Genomic DNA, 17,633 nt, shown 5'->3' with positions numbered 1-17,633 from the left:
TCGTTTTACTGCTCCATGTGATGTACACATGAAGTCATTTATAGTTTCTTGTTTTTTTCTTGTGATACAAAGAGAATTGATAACGACAAACGCAATACATTTTATTCTTGGGTAGCAAAAGTTTTGGATTTTGATGAAGCAACAACAACTTTTTTTTAAAGTTGGTTTAGGAGTTAAAATTTCATAAAAAGAAGGAACAGAAAACATCCAAATAAGTAAAAATAATTAAATTTGTTTTAAATAAGTATTGCTTCGGATAAGAAACAATTGTTTAGTGTATATTGTTTAACTTATAGGTTCAACGGAAAATGGAATTGATGTAATTGATTGTGCAGATGTCGGAATAACAAACCATGTTTCATTTCATGGCCTTAACTTGCAAAATGGACACGAATATTTTGTGAAACTAATAGGTAAAAGCTATAAAAGACAATGTCTTGGACATCTTGAAAGATCATTTTATTATTAAAAATATCGCGCATCGTTTAATATTCTTACCAAAAGTAGTACATTTGCAATAGTTATATTGTTTAACCCCTGTCTTTCAATCTATACTATGGAAATGACATAGGATTTTTTCTCAAGGACTACAAATCAGAGCTTACTGAAATTTGGTATTAGGCTTTATATCAGTATGATATACTGTTTGATGCATTTTTACATTCGTCGTTCTTTAACTTCCTGTTTATCGAATACTGATATTTTTTTTTGCATATATTTCACAGGTATAAACAAACTTAATATTAAATATTTCTCAAAAACTTCAAATGAGAACACACTGAAATTAAGTATCAACATTTATGGGAACAAGGTATACCTTGTAATGCGTTTAAGCATTAAACAAAACGAGTCAAATGAAGAAAATCATGAAAAGTGACGTTAGATGCTGCAAGTGTTTTAGAAAGCATTCAAAATAAGCACTTATGTTTGATCTGAATTAAAATCCAGTTTTATAAAAACAAACGTCTTTTTCAGGGTTTGTTATTTTTTTAACAGTATGATTATCAATAAAAGTAAACAAACGTTTTTAAGTTTGTAATTTCCAAGTTTTGGTTTATATTAAGTTAAAACTTATTGACATTAAAATTTAAATCCTATACTTTTTTCATTAATAGGTTTTGACTTTTTGGATAGAAATACCACTGTTCATGCAAGTCCTGTAACAGTTGATAGAACACCACCTGACACTACGGGCATGTCGATAACAATTAACGGAAGACATATAACAAATGCAAGTGAGATAAATGCCTGGTAAGTTCTTTGCTATAGAATGCACTTAATCTTTTTCATGAGGTCATATTTAATAATTCTAGTAAATTTTTCTTGAAGAAACATTTCTTTCCATCAGTAAATGGAACTGATAATCATTACATGAGGAATATTATAAACTTTTAAAACAATTCAAAGTTTTCTTTAGCACATGATATGAAATCCAACGGCAGGACCCTAGTCCGTTGATTGCCTTTATTTCTTACTGAGTAATGTACGTTTATAAAATTGTTTAACATTCAGTGCTTTCTCATCTTATCAAATTTTTGTTTTAACTTTAACAAAATCTTGGAATACCTTTATGACTTCTTTTATACAATATAAAATCTCCAAATGTCTTACAAACAGCTGTCTCATTTACCTTTATTCAATTTTGTTTTTGCTCACTCTTCTTGTCCATTTTTAGCTCACCTGGCCATTGTGAGATTTTCCTTTCACTTGGTGTCAATTCAATTTTACAAATTTCTTCTTTGAAACTACTGGACCAATTGGAACCAGACTTGGATACAATCATCATATGGATGTCCAATTTAAAAAAAATACTAATATGGCCGACATGGTTAAAAATATTTAGTTTTTCGTTTTTGTCTATTATCCTTAAAACTGTTACCAGCCCAGAAGTCAGCACTTCTGTATTGACTTTAATTATTTCAGAATTTTGGGTCCTTGATGCTTTTCAAGTTCGTATTGTTTTGGCCTTTTATCTTTTTTTAATTGGAGCGTCACTTTTGAGTTTTGAAGACAAAACGGCATCTGCCGTGCATTATTATAAGCCTGGTACCTTGTTGATAGATCGAAACTTTTAAAGCAAAAATGATCAGTTATACCAGATCTTCATAAACTGTCAGTTGTTTTCTTATAGGAGTAATTTCTCTTAAATGCCAATGTTTTCCCTGTTTTATGTTCAGGGCAAAAACTGTAGAATATAAAGAGAAATTGTAGCAGAAAAAATGATATCAATACTAGATCAACAATAAAGAGATTTTAGTCATGAACTATTTTTCGAGTCTTTTGTTGAAGTTACACATAGTTTGTGAGCAACAACGGTTCTAAAGGGCCTCTATTTTTCATGTTCTTTCTTCTCAAAATTAATTTTTGATTTAAAATGTTTAAAAAACTGTAGGAAATAAATGTATCTTCAAATGTTAAGAGAACGTCATACTTTTCAAAATAAAAAAACTATGAAAAACATCTTTGTATTTATCACGACGAGCTTCTGAGGATGAATAAAAAGAAGCTAGCTTTATTCTTTAACTTCACAATCAGCTATATCAACAAACCATCAAGGATACTAGACTTATAAGTGTTGTCATTTCACTTAATAATTCATAGTCGCATCTATCCAATTTTCCTAGAGCTTGTATTTCCAATCATGGTGTCCTTGTGGATTACTATTTACAAGGTATCTATTGATCCATGGGTTCGATATGAGAAGTTTTAGTCATCGCTTTGAAAATTTAACGGACACCACCACGAGTTGGTTGATCGTATTGGGATGTCTGTGTTAAAAATGACCACGGATATGTTCCAACTGTCAAAACCAAAATTCCGTTCTCTTTTTTTCGATTTAGACATTACAGAATGAGACTCATCACCGAATTTATACCTACTATGGGCAACATGAACGTTACCACTAGTGTAGTAGGATATATTGCTAACCCAGCCGGAACAATTGAGATCCCCAAGTTTTTGGTTCCTGTTGTTCAATCGTTACTTATCTACCTAGTGTTTGTGAACTTGTTTGTCTTTTCGTTGTCTTTCCTTTTTTTAGTGTTTGTGGCGTTGTCAATTTATATCGACTCATGGGTTCTGAATGTCCCCTTGATATCTGCCACCTCTTTAACTATAACATAAATGAGTTTTTATATTAAGACAGAAAATTTCGTTTTGGCAAAATCATTAACTTTGACATTGCATAGTTGGACTGGTGTATTTGAGGATCCTGAGAGTGGAATAGATTACTATGAATGGGGAGTTGGATCAAAAGCGGGACAGGATGACGTCATTTCATTTCAAATATCCTTACAAGATTACGCATCATCTGTAGAAGACAGTATGCAGGGACTTTATAATGGTCATTCATATTCTATATCTGTGAAGGTACGTTTTTATTACTGTAACGTTTCATATAAAGCATATGTATATATATATAATATCATTATGAAGTTATAATAGCTGAGATACTAAGAACAAGAGAGGTTAAAACAATCATAATCATTCATCTTCCGTCATCTGATTCGTAAGATATACCTAGTGGAAGTGTCAATATCATGACATACTGTATATTATATTTGTATTTAGTTCATTGTTTTTACATAAATCAGGCCGTTAGTTTTCTCATTTGAATTGTTTAACATTTGTCAATTAGTTTTTTTTTAAAGCTGACTGTGCGGTATGGGTTTTGCTCATTGTTGAAGACCGTACGGTGACCTATAGTTGTTAACCTCTATGTCATTTGGTCTCTGTTGGAGAGTTGTCTCATTGGCAACTATACCACATCTTTTTATTTTTCTATTTACGAATACCGAGCGACATCACGAAACACATTAGTACAAAGACAAATAAAGATAAAAATGTAAAGTAAATAAAATGGTACTCAATGTCAGGACGTAGAATCTATAACTCAAGACAATCCTGTATTACTACACATTTATGTATTAGATCTTGGTAATTTCCGATTATCTTTTTGAGAAAAAAGACGAGTCGTTATTGATAAAACACTGGCTCATTAATAGTTTGCAAAGACACCGAAAGAAAATATTCTGAAACTCGGAAAACAGTTATACCAAAAACTTGTTACACTAAAGGCAAAACTTGATTTCGAAAAATTAACGCGTATTTGGAATGGTCCAATTCATTGAAACCATCAAATATGGAGTCGTACTATTGTAGAAGACAGATGATTACAACACATTTAAGCCTGGAAAATTAAATGTATTTTAAAAAAACTCACAATATTTACAATGTCACCAAAAAGGACACAGTGCATAAAAGAGTCGCACTGAATTACTTATAAACAGACAACTGTCAAGCAATAAGAAGACACTTGGACAAGCTTAACGCACACAAAATTAATAAGAAAAATACAATAATATATCTTGTTGATGTGAAAAAATAAGTTACATTATTTTTTAAGTCATTTCTGTATTTCATTTGATGAAAGTGAGCTATCCAGTTTTTTTGCGGGTATGACAGCACTTGTTTATCGGAAGCGTAAGCGAGAGCTCTCAAAAATGTGTTACTCGTGTTATAATCTCAACTAAACCAGATGATATCGATTCAATATCAACATTCATATATTTTCGCCTTTGAAATGGACCAAAAAGAGAAATAGGATTAACAGCCGATTTGATTTGAACAAAAGAAAGTGTTTAACAATCTAAAATGTACAAATACGCAAAGAACTTACTTTTTAAAGTTTCTTAGAATATAGCTAAAGCGAACAAAGGATTATATGAGATTAGTTAATGTAGTTTATTGAAAATGTTTTTTTCATATTTTAGAGTTTCAATAAAGCTGGTTTGATGACTATAGCGTCTTCCTGGGCGTATATATTTGATATGTCACCTCCTGTAGCAGGACACGTTTACGATGGCATTAACGATACCAGCCCCTCAGATATCGACTATCAAACAGATATGTCTTCAATTAACGTACACTGGGAAGGTTTTCATGATCCGCACACAGTCATTAGGAACTACTTTGTACACATAGGAACGTGTTCTGGATGTAACAATGTTATGGAGCAACTGTATATTGGAACTCATAGTGGTACAATATATGATATAGTAACTTTCTGATGTAAAACAATATTGATATTTTATTTCATGTAGTCATAATATGTAATACGATATACAAGGACATGTTGGGTATACGTCAATAAAAAACTACATTCATATATAACTTTAAGACATCTAGATTTAAACATTACCATCAACTAGATAATTATTTCAAGATCTTAATAATCACAAGTCTAGAACAATTTTGAATGAATTCAAGAAATGCTATTTAAAATCTTAAGTCACGAAAATGCTGATACGAATGCTGTTCAACATCTTTCTTATGTGTCGAAATGAATTAAAACCTTTTAAGGAACACAAGAGTGGAATAATGATCGTTCAACCTATGCAGAGTATAGACTAATTTATATTATTGCATGTCAATAGCACGAGTATTCTGTTTCCTCATGGAAATTGTTTTGTTTTATTTGTAGAGTTCACATTATCACATATCCATCTTATTTCTGGGGAAATATATTTTTCAACTGTAACTGCATGTAACACAGCCAATTTATGCACATCTGTGACGTCTGACGGTGTTGTTGTTGACAACAGTCCCCCTACTGTTGGAATAGTACAGGACGGAACAACAGATGATGATATAGAGTATCAATCTGTCCGGTTGGTAACTCTACACCTTTCAAGTACCTCTATCATTACAATGTTGAGTAAAAGAACAATGCCTAATAAGGACCTGGCTGTACATTATTGCTAAATGATTTTTTTATCTGAACGTGAAATGTCGAGCGGATATAAAGACAATGCTTCATATTAAAGTGGAAGGAGTCTGTTTGTTTTTAAAATAATATATTTAGACGATATTGGAGATACCGAAGATAATTTTAAATCTCATAATATTGTATTGTGAATTTGTTTTTTTTTTTCTTTTTTTTTCTTGTTAAAGCATTGAAAAAAAATTGTAAATTCTAAAAATTATGGTTTCATCCTGTTCAAATAGCTTTGTACAAGTTGCAATTCATAATCAACGTAAGTAAAATGTAAAATAACGAAAACACCGAACTCCAAGGAAAATTCAAAATAGAAAGTCCTTTATCAAATGATAACATATTCTTGTAGAAGATTTTTTTTAAATAGAATGATGTTAACTATTTTGTTCTGCAAATGACGAAAAAAAAAGAAAACCTTCTATGTACTTGCATAATGTTTTCAGATAGAAATGAATAACATTGATTTATCATTTACTTTCAGAGTCATTCGAAAAATAAAAATAAATTTAATGTTATGCGAAATATTATATCACAACTAATTATATACTAGTATCGAGCAAACAATTTTGAAATTATTGAAATAAAAACACAACCATGGGTCGTCTTGCGTTCTTACAAGTGTTAATTTCTAAAGATTTTATTTTGAGTCGGATCCGGATCTTCTACTAGTTTTAGGTTTGAATTCGCGATCATAACTTGCATAACTAAAACGTGATTATTTTTTAACGTGCACATCAGTGTGTATGTCAAAACTGGTAACTATTTACAGAGCTTTATAAATCAACTATCTTTTTAAAACAAAATGATGCATTATGAGATATTGTTATATCATTATTTTTTACAGATATTATATTAGTGCAAAATGGTTCGGCTTCACAGACGCTCAATCTGGTATAGATTATTTTGTGGTTAGAGCAGGGTCAAGTCATGGTACAAGCGATATCATCACACCAACAAAGCTACCATTTACAGACAAATTTCTTATGACGGACGTACAATTACCTTTAGAGAAAAGAATCTATATAACCATCCGAGTATATAACAAAGTCGGTAAGGAATATCATTTTTAATATACAGTGCTTAGTTTTGAGAAAAAACTTATCCTACAGATCATTTTAATCATTGATGAACTTAATTGAATAGTGGAAGTCTACATTTTATTTAAAGAAATTGTGGTTTTGCTAATATTTATGTAAGAGTTCAAATATTATTCAAAAGAGCTGGATAAATGTTTGAATAAATACGCCATTTCTGTCATATAAAACCGGTAATGGTGAAACTGTGATATGATTGACAGTTTGCTAAGACCCACATGTTTCTTATGCTTTCAGAAGGATAGATATATTGACATTCTAAACATTTGCTCTTGAGTATTTAGAACAGTTTAAACGGTATTATGCGTGAAATGAATATAACATGTGTAAAAAAGTTTCTCTGATATATTATCCAAAGGACAGACGTGTCGATTTCTTACATTATCATTTAAAAATCAATAAATAAAAACGGGTGTAATTTTGGTATGTCAATTTCATATTAATCGCGCGCAACATCTTCCAAGACAGGCATATTGCATATTGCCAATATAATAATTCTTATAACAGATTTCAATAATAAAAACATTACATTAAAAATAACTACAAATGATACAGAAAAAGGATTACAGAAAATATAAAAAGAGGACAGCATCAACCCCATCACCCAATTAAAAACCGAACGACAAACAAAAATGAATGACTCATGGTCAATATAAAAAAGAAGATGTGGTATGATTGCCAATGAGACAACTCTCCACAAGAGACCAAATGACACAGAAAATAACAACTATATGTCAAGTCTTCCATAGTACTGACCCAACATATCGTGGGTTTCAATATTGAGAGTATCTGTTTCACAAAGTTGTCGTTGTTAACCTGCAGGACTGTTTTCCGAATCCACTTCAAATGGTTTCAAGATAGACTTGTCAGCTCCAGTGATTATAGCTAGACCTTTTCTGTCGCATGATCTAGGATCAGCAATAGATGGTTCTGATCAAGTTCGGTCAACAATGAGAATAAAATGGAACGTAGAAGATGAGCAATCATTTATTGAACGACAGTATTTATCAATAGCTACCCATATTGGTGGAGAATTTAACATGACATCTACTCAGGTAAACCACTTTTTAAACTATCACTGTGAATTGCACCCAAAAAAGTTGCACCATTTAAAAGGTGAGTCAGTAAACCCAATATTGCCTTAAATATAATTGGCAAATTGAATAGTCATGTTTAGCATGTATTTTTGTATAAATGATATGTTATTAAGGTTTTCCAATGTTTGTTCAAGTTTTCTATTCAAAATATGAAAAGGTAATGGTAATCGCGAAATAGCCAACTACAACTTTACATATACAATTATATAAAGGTATACACTATGTTGATAAACTAATTAACAGGGCAACATCTTTCGATTTTGCGGTCAATTAATGTTGAAAGAAATATGATTAGTTTTTGTTTTGCCTACCAAAATTATAAAGAAATAGTAAACGGGAGAGGAAAGCGACCAAACTGACATTCGAAATTCACAAATTGAAGAGAAACCATTAAAACCATCGAAAAAAAACCCGAAAACTACGATAGGATAAACAAAATCCTGAAGACTGAACATGAACCTTACCGAATAGCGGTTTTCAAATATTTAAATATCGTATAAGATCTTTTACTTGAAATTGAAATTAACAACTTAACAAACTACGTTCGATAACAGACGTGATAATCGTCCCATTGTCATCATATCAGTATTTCTCAGTAGTAACAAAGTTCTGTACAAACGTATGACAATTATTATGGAATTTTATGCGACTGTCATACAAGTAAGAGGTTTTGCTAGCTTTAAAACCTGGTTTAATCCACCATTTTTTACATTAGGAAATGCCTGTACCAAGTCAAGAATATGACAGTTGTTTTTCATTCGTTTGATGTGTTTGAACTTTTGATTTTGCCAATTGTTAAGGGACTTCCCGTTTTGAATTTTCCTTGGGGATCGGTATTTTTTGTTGTTTTACTTTTTACATATCTCAATCTTATGCGCATGCATATTTATAGTTTACGGAATCATTACAAGGAGTGTCCTCCTAAAGTAAAATCTCCTCCTGTAGGATTACAAGATAACAAACGACTTTAACAGTTTTACTGTCATAACTGTTTTGACAAAAAAATGTTACTGTTTCTCAAATCTCAAGAGACATGTTTTTGTGATCTGAAGACACCAGAAACATTGCCTGAGTTGTAAATTTACAAATGGTGTCGACATCCTTATTGGCAATTTTTACCAAGACATCGCGAGTGATGCAGGCATAACAGGAAACCTGTACCACCTAGCATGTTCGCAAACTATATATTTATTACATTAATTTGCATAGAAACTAATTTGTGAAATGAAGTACCAGTTGTGTGTCTTAATGACAGTCAGTCATACAGAATTGGTTATATACTAAAAAAGCATTATATATTTTTAATAAATTTCAGCTGAATGGTATTACAACTGGATATACATTGACTGGTTTAGAATTGCATGATGGTGGCATATATATTATTAAACTCATAGTATGTAATGGTGCAAAAATATGTGTTCAAACACATTCGGACAATATATTAGTAGATACTTCGCCACCAGTAGCCGGTATGTAAAAGGGAGCTGTGTGTTTTAATGTATATGTTTGTAATTTTAATTATTGTGGTTTTTAATTAATTATATGATGCATTGTATTGGTTTGTAAATAATACATTGCATCATTTAATTAACTATTTGACTTTATGTGATTCGCTTTTGATACCGACTACAAGTTAAAATGTTTTTCAGTCAATTGTAGTAATAAAAAAATATCGTTTTGGCATTGAAGACGTACATATTTTTCTCAGACTGTTAACGACGTTTTTACAATGAATTTATGTGTACTAGTTGATATTTTAGTTTTTTAAACAAGATTTATTATTGATATGTAATCAGGTTAGAACTTAGTTTCTTGTGGGGTTCGTGTTGCTCAGTCGTTGGTTTTCTATGTTGTGTTTTGTGTACTGTTGTTTGTTTGTTAGTCTTTTTTGTTTTTAGCCATGGCGTACTGATTTTCGACTTGTGAGTTTGATATCCTTCGCCTCTCTTTTTCAGTTACCGCTAGTATCTAAGATCGGTACTTTGTGTTATTAGTTGTTTTTGTACTTTTTGTCGATCTGGTGAGTCAAGCCCTTTTCAACTGATTTTTACAGTTTATTCTTATGTTGAGCTGTTACACCACTGTTCTATGTAAGGGGTTTAATCGCTTGCAAACATGTTTACAGTTGTTGGAAGCAGCACTTTAACACGTTGTTTACACTAACCAGTATATCCCAACAATTTGGCCCGTGCATCACTCGAGAGACATTTATTGTCGAAATGTGCATCTGTAGCAGTTAAATTGGCACCACTATCATTATTACATCAATTATGTCTTTGCTTGTAATTAATTGTCTGACTTCATTTGAAAAATAATAACATACTGTTTTATAGGAATGTTTGCTATAAGTACTTACCATGCAGCTGAATTAGAGCGACATACGGCTGGCTGGATGACTTGGTCTGATTACAGACTTAATATGTCCTGGATAGGATTTTCAGATATTCATTCAGGAATAAGTAGTTATTATGTATCTGTGGGCAGTGAATTTATGGCCAATGATTTAAACAAGGTATGCAGTATGACAATGTAGTCTTTTTTAATCATGATAAAATTAAAACATTCATTTTATCAAGTTGTCATCATTAGTTTTTGATACATTGTGTATAAAACAAATTATTGAATAAAACGGGTTGTTAGGGTCATTTCGACGAAATGGCGTCTGGATAACAAAATAATACCAAACGACACTTATAAAATTAATAAACGATGCAGGTAAATTAATTATCATTGAAGAATTTCGCTCATAAAAATTACAATTAAAAATAAATGAAATGTATAATTTTTTATCAGAAGAATAATTATTTCAGGTACCAGGAACTCCGATGATTTATACACATAATGAATCGGGTATACAGTATAAAGACGAAGGTCCACTACAGTACTTCACGGTTCCAACGCAAAAACTAATAAAGTATGAGGATATTTTTGTTAGTGTTTGGGCTGTAAACCAGGTACAATGAAATGTAGGATATAAAAACTGAAAATAACTTTCTAATAATTGTAGAATTAATTTCGGTTTCATTTATGTGAAGTGTTAAATTTCGAAGATACTGTGTATTATATAGCTCCTCGTGATAATAGTACTGCAACTGACCTCGAAAAAGACGCTTAGTTAACAAGTTTAATGTTCCGGAATAACACACGGCCGCAAATTGTTTTAAATGATGGAATAATATCTATATTTTATTTTCCGTCTGGTCGTAAAAAGTTTGTATGGTCACATTTTTGTATTTTAGCCCTTTAATGGGGTACCCCTCAATTTACGGTTTTGGGTAGTCACTTTAAAATCCCAAAACTAAATGTTTTTGTTAAATTTCCCGCCACTTTCGTAAAAATTTTCGATGCACATATCATCTAGGATCATTTGAATGATGAAGCCATAAATATAATACCATCCCCGAGTAAAACTTTCAAACTTAAAGTTGACTGTTTTCAGATGGAAATTTAACGCGTTTTTCTTTGAAAACGAGAAAACATATGATTCAAAAACAGTATTTGAGAGGACAAAATGTATTATTGCAATACTGCATGCAAATTTTGTTGGGCAAATTCCAAACAATTTTGTCAAAAACTCAAAAATAAAAACATCATTTGTACCTTTTTTAATTACGGAAATTTCCTATGCGTCAATCAGCTCCACCATTGATTTTTTCTTTAACAATGAATTTGATAGTTTCGATGAAATTATGTACATTTCTAGGATAAGTTAATTTATTTTTGAGAGATTTGAATATATATAGTAGTTCTTTCGTGTATTTTCTGTTAATAAGTTATATTTTAGTTAATAAAATTTTGACTTTTTATAAAAGTTAACCAAATCCTTCGGATAAGTTGTTTTTCCGGATAATGACTAGTTGATATTGTGTGGGAAAAATACATTGTATGTCAATGTTCAACCTCAAAGAAATTAATATGCATGCAAGCGGTTCGGGGGAAAGTACTATTGAAGTTTTGCAGAGATTTGGTGTGTAACAAGGTAATGATACAAACAACTTCTCTTGATATTCTGCTTTTCTTGGGCGAAAGAGTTGTGAATCATCAGTGATGTTATAAGACTTACACCAGAAGGCAAAATTGTTGCTTCTTTTAATTAGAAACAACAGAAAGCCATATATGTGATCAAACTGATGCACATGTATCCTCACAACCTGACACTTTTATTCGATCTCGCGCTCAGTTTCCTCCTTGTTGTTTGGCTTTAAAAATTACAGAAAACTACACAAAACTGAGTCGTCTGAACGTGTTGACGGTCATTTGAGGTGTGCTTGTGTGGGTGATCATTTATCCATGCATGGCATGGTAAAGATAATCGTGAGTACAAATTTATTTTCAAATTCAGTTTACCTTTCAGCATGCATCACCAAGTACTTATTGAAGTCAACACCTGTGTAATCAGGTAAAACAGTTACTAAAAATTAGAATTTGAAATTGGTTGTAAGTTCTGTTCTTTCATAAAAAGGCCTTTCTCATGTAGCACATCCTCGAAATATACCGATCACTTTCACCCAAGATTGTCTCTGATGCTTACCAAACTGCAAAACTCCAGAACTAACTAACTAGATATAATGGCACCTTACAATTCAGACACAGCAAGGCCAATGGATATCAAATATAGAGTTTAGCTCTGAATTCAATGTAGGGGATGCCATATCTGTTGTAGGAAAATTGAAGTCTATGTTAAGACTTTCAGAATTACACCAAGGTCTGTCTGAAGATATCAAGGATACATAAAAAGAAGAACAATTACTTCACTGTGCCGCCAGCGCTCTTATGAGCTCGTTGGATGTTTCTATGGAAAAGATGCCTGTATCGCTTTTGTAGTTCATTTGTTAGTTAATTGATAAAAAATCACACAAAGGCGCTTCTGAACCGTATATTGTCCCTAAAGATAACTTTGTACTCACATGTCTTTTGTGTTTCCTATGCAGAGGTAAGACTATACCTGACAAGCATTGCCATGCACGAGTTTGGCCGAATCAAGACGGTATTTTCGCTCCAGATAGCATTGTTGCAAAACACCAAGGGGGATGTTTGATACAAAAAGGTGCTGACAATATAGTCACCAACACGGAGACAATTGATAGTAAGGAACGTTTCATTCCATGGCACGCGCAGACTTTCAGGTTTCTCGCTGCATTGAGGACCCACTGGTAGCCTTCGGCTGTTGTCTGCTCTATGGTCGGGTTGTTGTCTCTTTCGGACACATTCCCCATTTCAATTCTCAATTTTATTATCAATCCGCAATTGAATCCAGAATGCGTCAGATGAAAGTGAAGAGAGGTCAAGATAACACTTTTCAATTGACTGACAGTGCATCATCGTTGGCGGCTGTTTCATTATACCAAAGGTAATAGAGGTCCTGTTCGTGTTCCGAATTCTTTCAAAAATTCGACCGGGAAGACAAAAATGGAAAAACCCCATCATTTGTCATGTGACAAATGTCATCAGATTACTTACAGGATTATCTTTGTACCTGCTAAGGCAAATCTTTGTGCTCAAAAGCTGTGTTTGCTTTCAACAAACTCTGTTGTAAATATAATACGCGTGCTGAATCCGCATATGATGACGAATTGATTGATTAACATCCCTGTTTAATATGGATGTCAACGAGTACTCGAGTACTCGAGTATCGCTCGGTAGTACCGAGTATCGAATACCAAAATGATACTCGACTAATCGGTTTTTGTTAGAATGGTGCACATTGCCATCTATTATGAAAAAAAAAATTATTAAGAGAAATTAATTAAAATCAAAATACGTTTAAAATGTTTGTTCTTTATTGTTAATTAGAGTTCCTCCTGGCAAAGGTAGGCTATAAACAAGAGAACATTGCCATGGCTTACGCTGATGACTAATCGTGTTAAAGTCATTCCATTACCTCAAATATTTTCAGCAGGACTGTTAGTTACGTTACAAAGTTGAGAAACGATTCGTCCAAGAAAAAGTTGATAAGATAATATTTCTAAAGAAATTATAAAATCTTTGCACCCTCTGTCGACCCTCCGAAAAGCGAAATAGTATTTAATGAAACTAAGGCTATTGTATTTCGCTTTTATTAGACAAGTTATATAAGGGTCATGACTGATTTTAAATTACAACATTAGCAAATTGACATTACATTGTATTATTTTCCATCACTTCTCTTAAAAATTGATGAGTCTACACTTTTTTGCACAGATAATCCAACTAAGACAATGTTCATGCACCAAACTGACTTTGTTTTACACTCAAACAAACGCTTACTCAATGCAAGTCACACATATGATTTTTTTTTAAACCTCGCATTCGCCTCGGTTGACTATGGTATTTTTTTGTGTTATAACTGATCTGTCCAGACTTTGCAAATACACAATATGTACTTATCTATAACTAGATACTAATTTTCACAAAATACACAACCTTTTAGATACAAAATTAAAAACACTGTTTCAGTGCTTGAATTTTGTTTTTTTCAAAGATAGAAAAATATTGAAATAGTTTGATAAACTGGTGTTTTATAGTTTAGAAAATAATTTTGTAATATACTGAAGTGAAAAAGCTCTGAATTCAATGTAGGGGATGCCATATCTGTTGTAGGAAAATTGAAGTCTATGTTAAGACTTTCAGAATTACACCAAGGTCTGTCTGAAGATATCAAGGATACATAAAAAGAAGAACAATTACTTCACTGTGCCGCCAGCGCTCTTATGAGCTCGTTGGATGTTTCTATGGAAAAGATGCCTGTATCGCTTTTGTAGTTCATTTGTTAGTTAATTGATAAAAAATCACACAAAGGCGCTTCTGAACCGTATATTGTCCCTAAAGATAACTTTGTACTCACATGTCTTTTGTGTTTCCTATGCAGAGGTAAGACTATACCTGACAAGCATTGCCATGCACGAGTTTGGCCGAATCAAGACGGTATTTTCGCTCCAGATAGCATTGTTGCAAAACACCAAGGGGGATGTTTGATACAAAAAGGTGCTGACAATATAGTCACCAACACGGAGACAATTGATAGTAAGGAACGTTTCATTCCATGGCACGCGCAGACTTTCAGGTTTCTCGCTGCATTGAGGACCCACTGGTAGCCTTCGGCTGTTGTCTGCTCTATGGTCGGGTTGTTGTCTCTTTCGGACACATTCCCCATTTCAATTCTCAATTTTATTATCAATCCGCAATTGAATCCAGAATGCGTCAGATGAAAGTGAAGAGAGGTCAAGATAACACTTTTCAATTGACTGACAGTGCATCATCGTTGGCGGCTGTTTCATTATACCAAAGGTAATAGAGGTCCTGTTCGTGTTCCGAATTCTTTCAAAAATTCGACCGGGAAGACAAAAATGGAAAAACCCCATCATTTGTCATGTGACAAATGTCATCAGATTACTTACAGGATTATCTTTGTACCTGCTAAGGCAAATCTTTGTGCTCAAAAGCTGTGTTTGCTTTCAACAAACTCTGTTGTAAATATAATACGCGTGCTGAATCCGCATATGATGACGAATTGATTGATTAACATCCCTGTTTAATATGGATGTCAACGAGTACTCGAGTACTCGAGTATCGCTCGGTAGTACCGAGTATCGAATACCAAAATGATACTCGACTAATCGGTTTTTGTTAGAATGGTGCACATTGCCATCTATTATGAAAAAAAAAATTATTAAGAGAAATTAATTAAAATCAAAATACGTTTAAAATGTTTGTTCTTTATTGTTAATTAGAGTTCCTCCTGGCAAAGGTAGGCTATAAACAAGAGAACATTGCCATGGCTTACGCTGATGACTAATCGTGTTAAAGTCATTCCATTACCTCAAATATTTTCAGCAGGACTGTTAGTTACGTTACAAAGTTGAGAAACGATTCGTCCAAGAAAAAGTTGATAAGATAATATTTCTAAAGAAATTATAAAATCTTTGCACCCTCTGTCGACCCTCCGAAAAGCGAAATAGTATTTAATGAAACTAAGGCTATTGTATTTCGCTTTTATTAGACAAGTTATATAAGGGTCATGACTGATTTTAAATTACAACATTAGCAAATTGACATTACATTGTATTATTTTCCATCACTTCTCTAAAAAATTGATGAGTCTACACTTTTTTGCACAGATAATCCAACTAAGACAATGTTCATGCACCAAACTGACTTTGTTTTACACTCAAACAAACGCTTACTCAATGCAAGTCACACATATGATTTTTTTTTTAAACCTCGCATTCGCCTCGGTTGACTATGGTATTTTTTTGTGTTATAACTGATCTGTCCAGACTTTGCAAATACACAATATGTACTTATCTATAACTAGATACTAATTTTCACAAAATACACAACCTTTTAGATACAAAATTAAAAACACTGTTTCAGTGCTTGAATTTTGTTTTTTTCAAAGATAGAAAAATATTGAAATAGTTTGATAAACTGGTGTTTTATAGTTTAGAAAATAATTTTGTAATATACTGAAGTGAAAAAGTATAAACAATATGAAAGTTTATGGATGTGAAAAGGTCAAGGCCACCTCTTCTTTTGCTATGTCATAAATGGCAAAAAATCAGAAGGTTCCAAATCAACGCCATTTTGTTATGGCAGCTCTTCATATAACTAGTCAAATTTGTCGTTTTATCATCGTTTGTAGTATATGCTTATGATTGAACCGTTTTTGTAGCATTCCATTGACTATATATCAGAAAATTTCTCCTTTTTGTCCTTGTAGTTGAAATATTGATATTTTTAGGTCTGACCTTTGACCTCAATTTTACAAAAATGTGACCACTCTGGATTTTTACGACCAAACTTTTCTTATTGTACACGTTTTCCTCTTTCCATCGATATATGATTTAGGTGTGTGTTCTTCCGGAACATTAAAGTTTAAAAAAATGAACTCTGGTTGCAGTACTATAAAGGATTAAACGCACAAGAAAATTATAAAAGTAAGAATGTAAACTACCTGCACTTTAAAGTAAAAGAGTACCTACAAGAAATACGATATTGTAAAGGTAGCCAAAAAAGCCAATGAAACTTTACAGAAAAAAATTATGACAGCACCTTTTACTTAAATGTTATAGTGACAATACAACTACTAGTATATTACATGCATATCTGAGATGGAGTTAATAATATAATAAAATGAAATGAACGAAGTCACAATATTTTGTATGGATAAACGTATTTTACACGATGGTATAGGTATTTTCTTATTTCTATATATTCCACCTTTTGCACCGTTCTTAAAAATACAATTAATGTATCTTTTACCTTCGTTGGGTCGGTATCACAAACGGTGTACGTTTGGTTTCCTGGGGTATACCAACCCAGTTGTTAGCAGTCCTGTGTCGACAACCAATTTCATTGATACGTCATATTTGTAGGTTAATTGTTCATAAAATTTATAAATCATCCCAAATTTGGCACAGTTATATTAGTATTTTTTTTTACTTCAGTGCTTTTTAACTTCCTAAATTATTTGGCCTTTCATATATTTTGATTCGAGTTCCACTAATGTGTCTTTGCAGAGGAAGCAAAAGTTTAGCGTACAAACTTATACATGTTATAGGCGTGGTCTTTATCATGAGTTTTTACATCATACGTAAACATTATCTTATTATAAGGTCTTGTTGTTCATATTTTGAGACCTGTCTGGATGTTGAGCAAGGGAAACGAATTCATTCCTTTTAAAATGTA

General features: G+C 32.3%; 1 protein-coding gene across 1 annotated transcript in view; it reads left to right on the top strand.

Moving 5' to 3' along the window:
- LOC127731087 (uncharacterized) overlaps positions 1-17,633 on the top strand; it is a 36,696-nt gene that overhangs the window by 2,619 nt on the left and 16,444 nt on the right. The window contains exons 4-13 of the mRNA XM_052239945.1: positions 297-413; positions 1,116-1,251; positions 3,189-3,369; positions 4,773-5,040; positions 5,483-5,669; positions 6,621-6,826; positions 7,693-7,925; positions 9,283-9,436; positions 10,301-10,479; positions 10,778-10,921. Coding sequence (XP_052095905.1) covers positions 297-413; positions 1,116-1,251; positions 3,189-3,369; positions 4,773-5,040; positions 5,483-5,669; positions 6,621-6,826; positions 7,693-7,925; positions 9,283-9,436; positions 10,301-10,479; positions 10,778-10,921 — 1,805 coding nt within the window. The remainder of the gene's footprint in view (positions 1-296; positions 414-1,115; positions 1,252-3,188; positions 3,370-4,772; positions 5,041-5,482; positions 5,670-6,620; positions 6,827-7,692; positions 7,926-9,282; positions 9,437-10,300; positions 10,480-10,777; positions 10,922-17,633) is intronic.

Source organism: Mytilus californianus, unplaced genomic scaffold, assembly GCF_021869535.1.
Source record: "Mytilus californianus isolate M0D057914Y unplaced genomic scaffold, xbMytCali1.0.p SCAF_2, whole genome shotgun sequence".
Lineage (NCBI taxonomy): Eukaryota > Metazoa > Mollusca > Bivalvia > Mytilida > Mytilidae > Mytilus > Mytilus californianus.
Note: the sequence above shows the minus strand (reverse complement) of the source record. Positions and strands in the feature narration are given on the sequence as shown.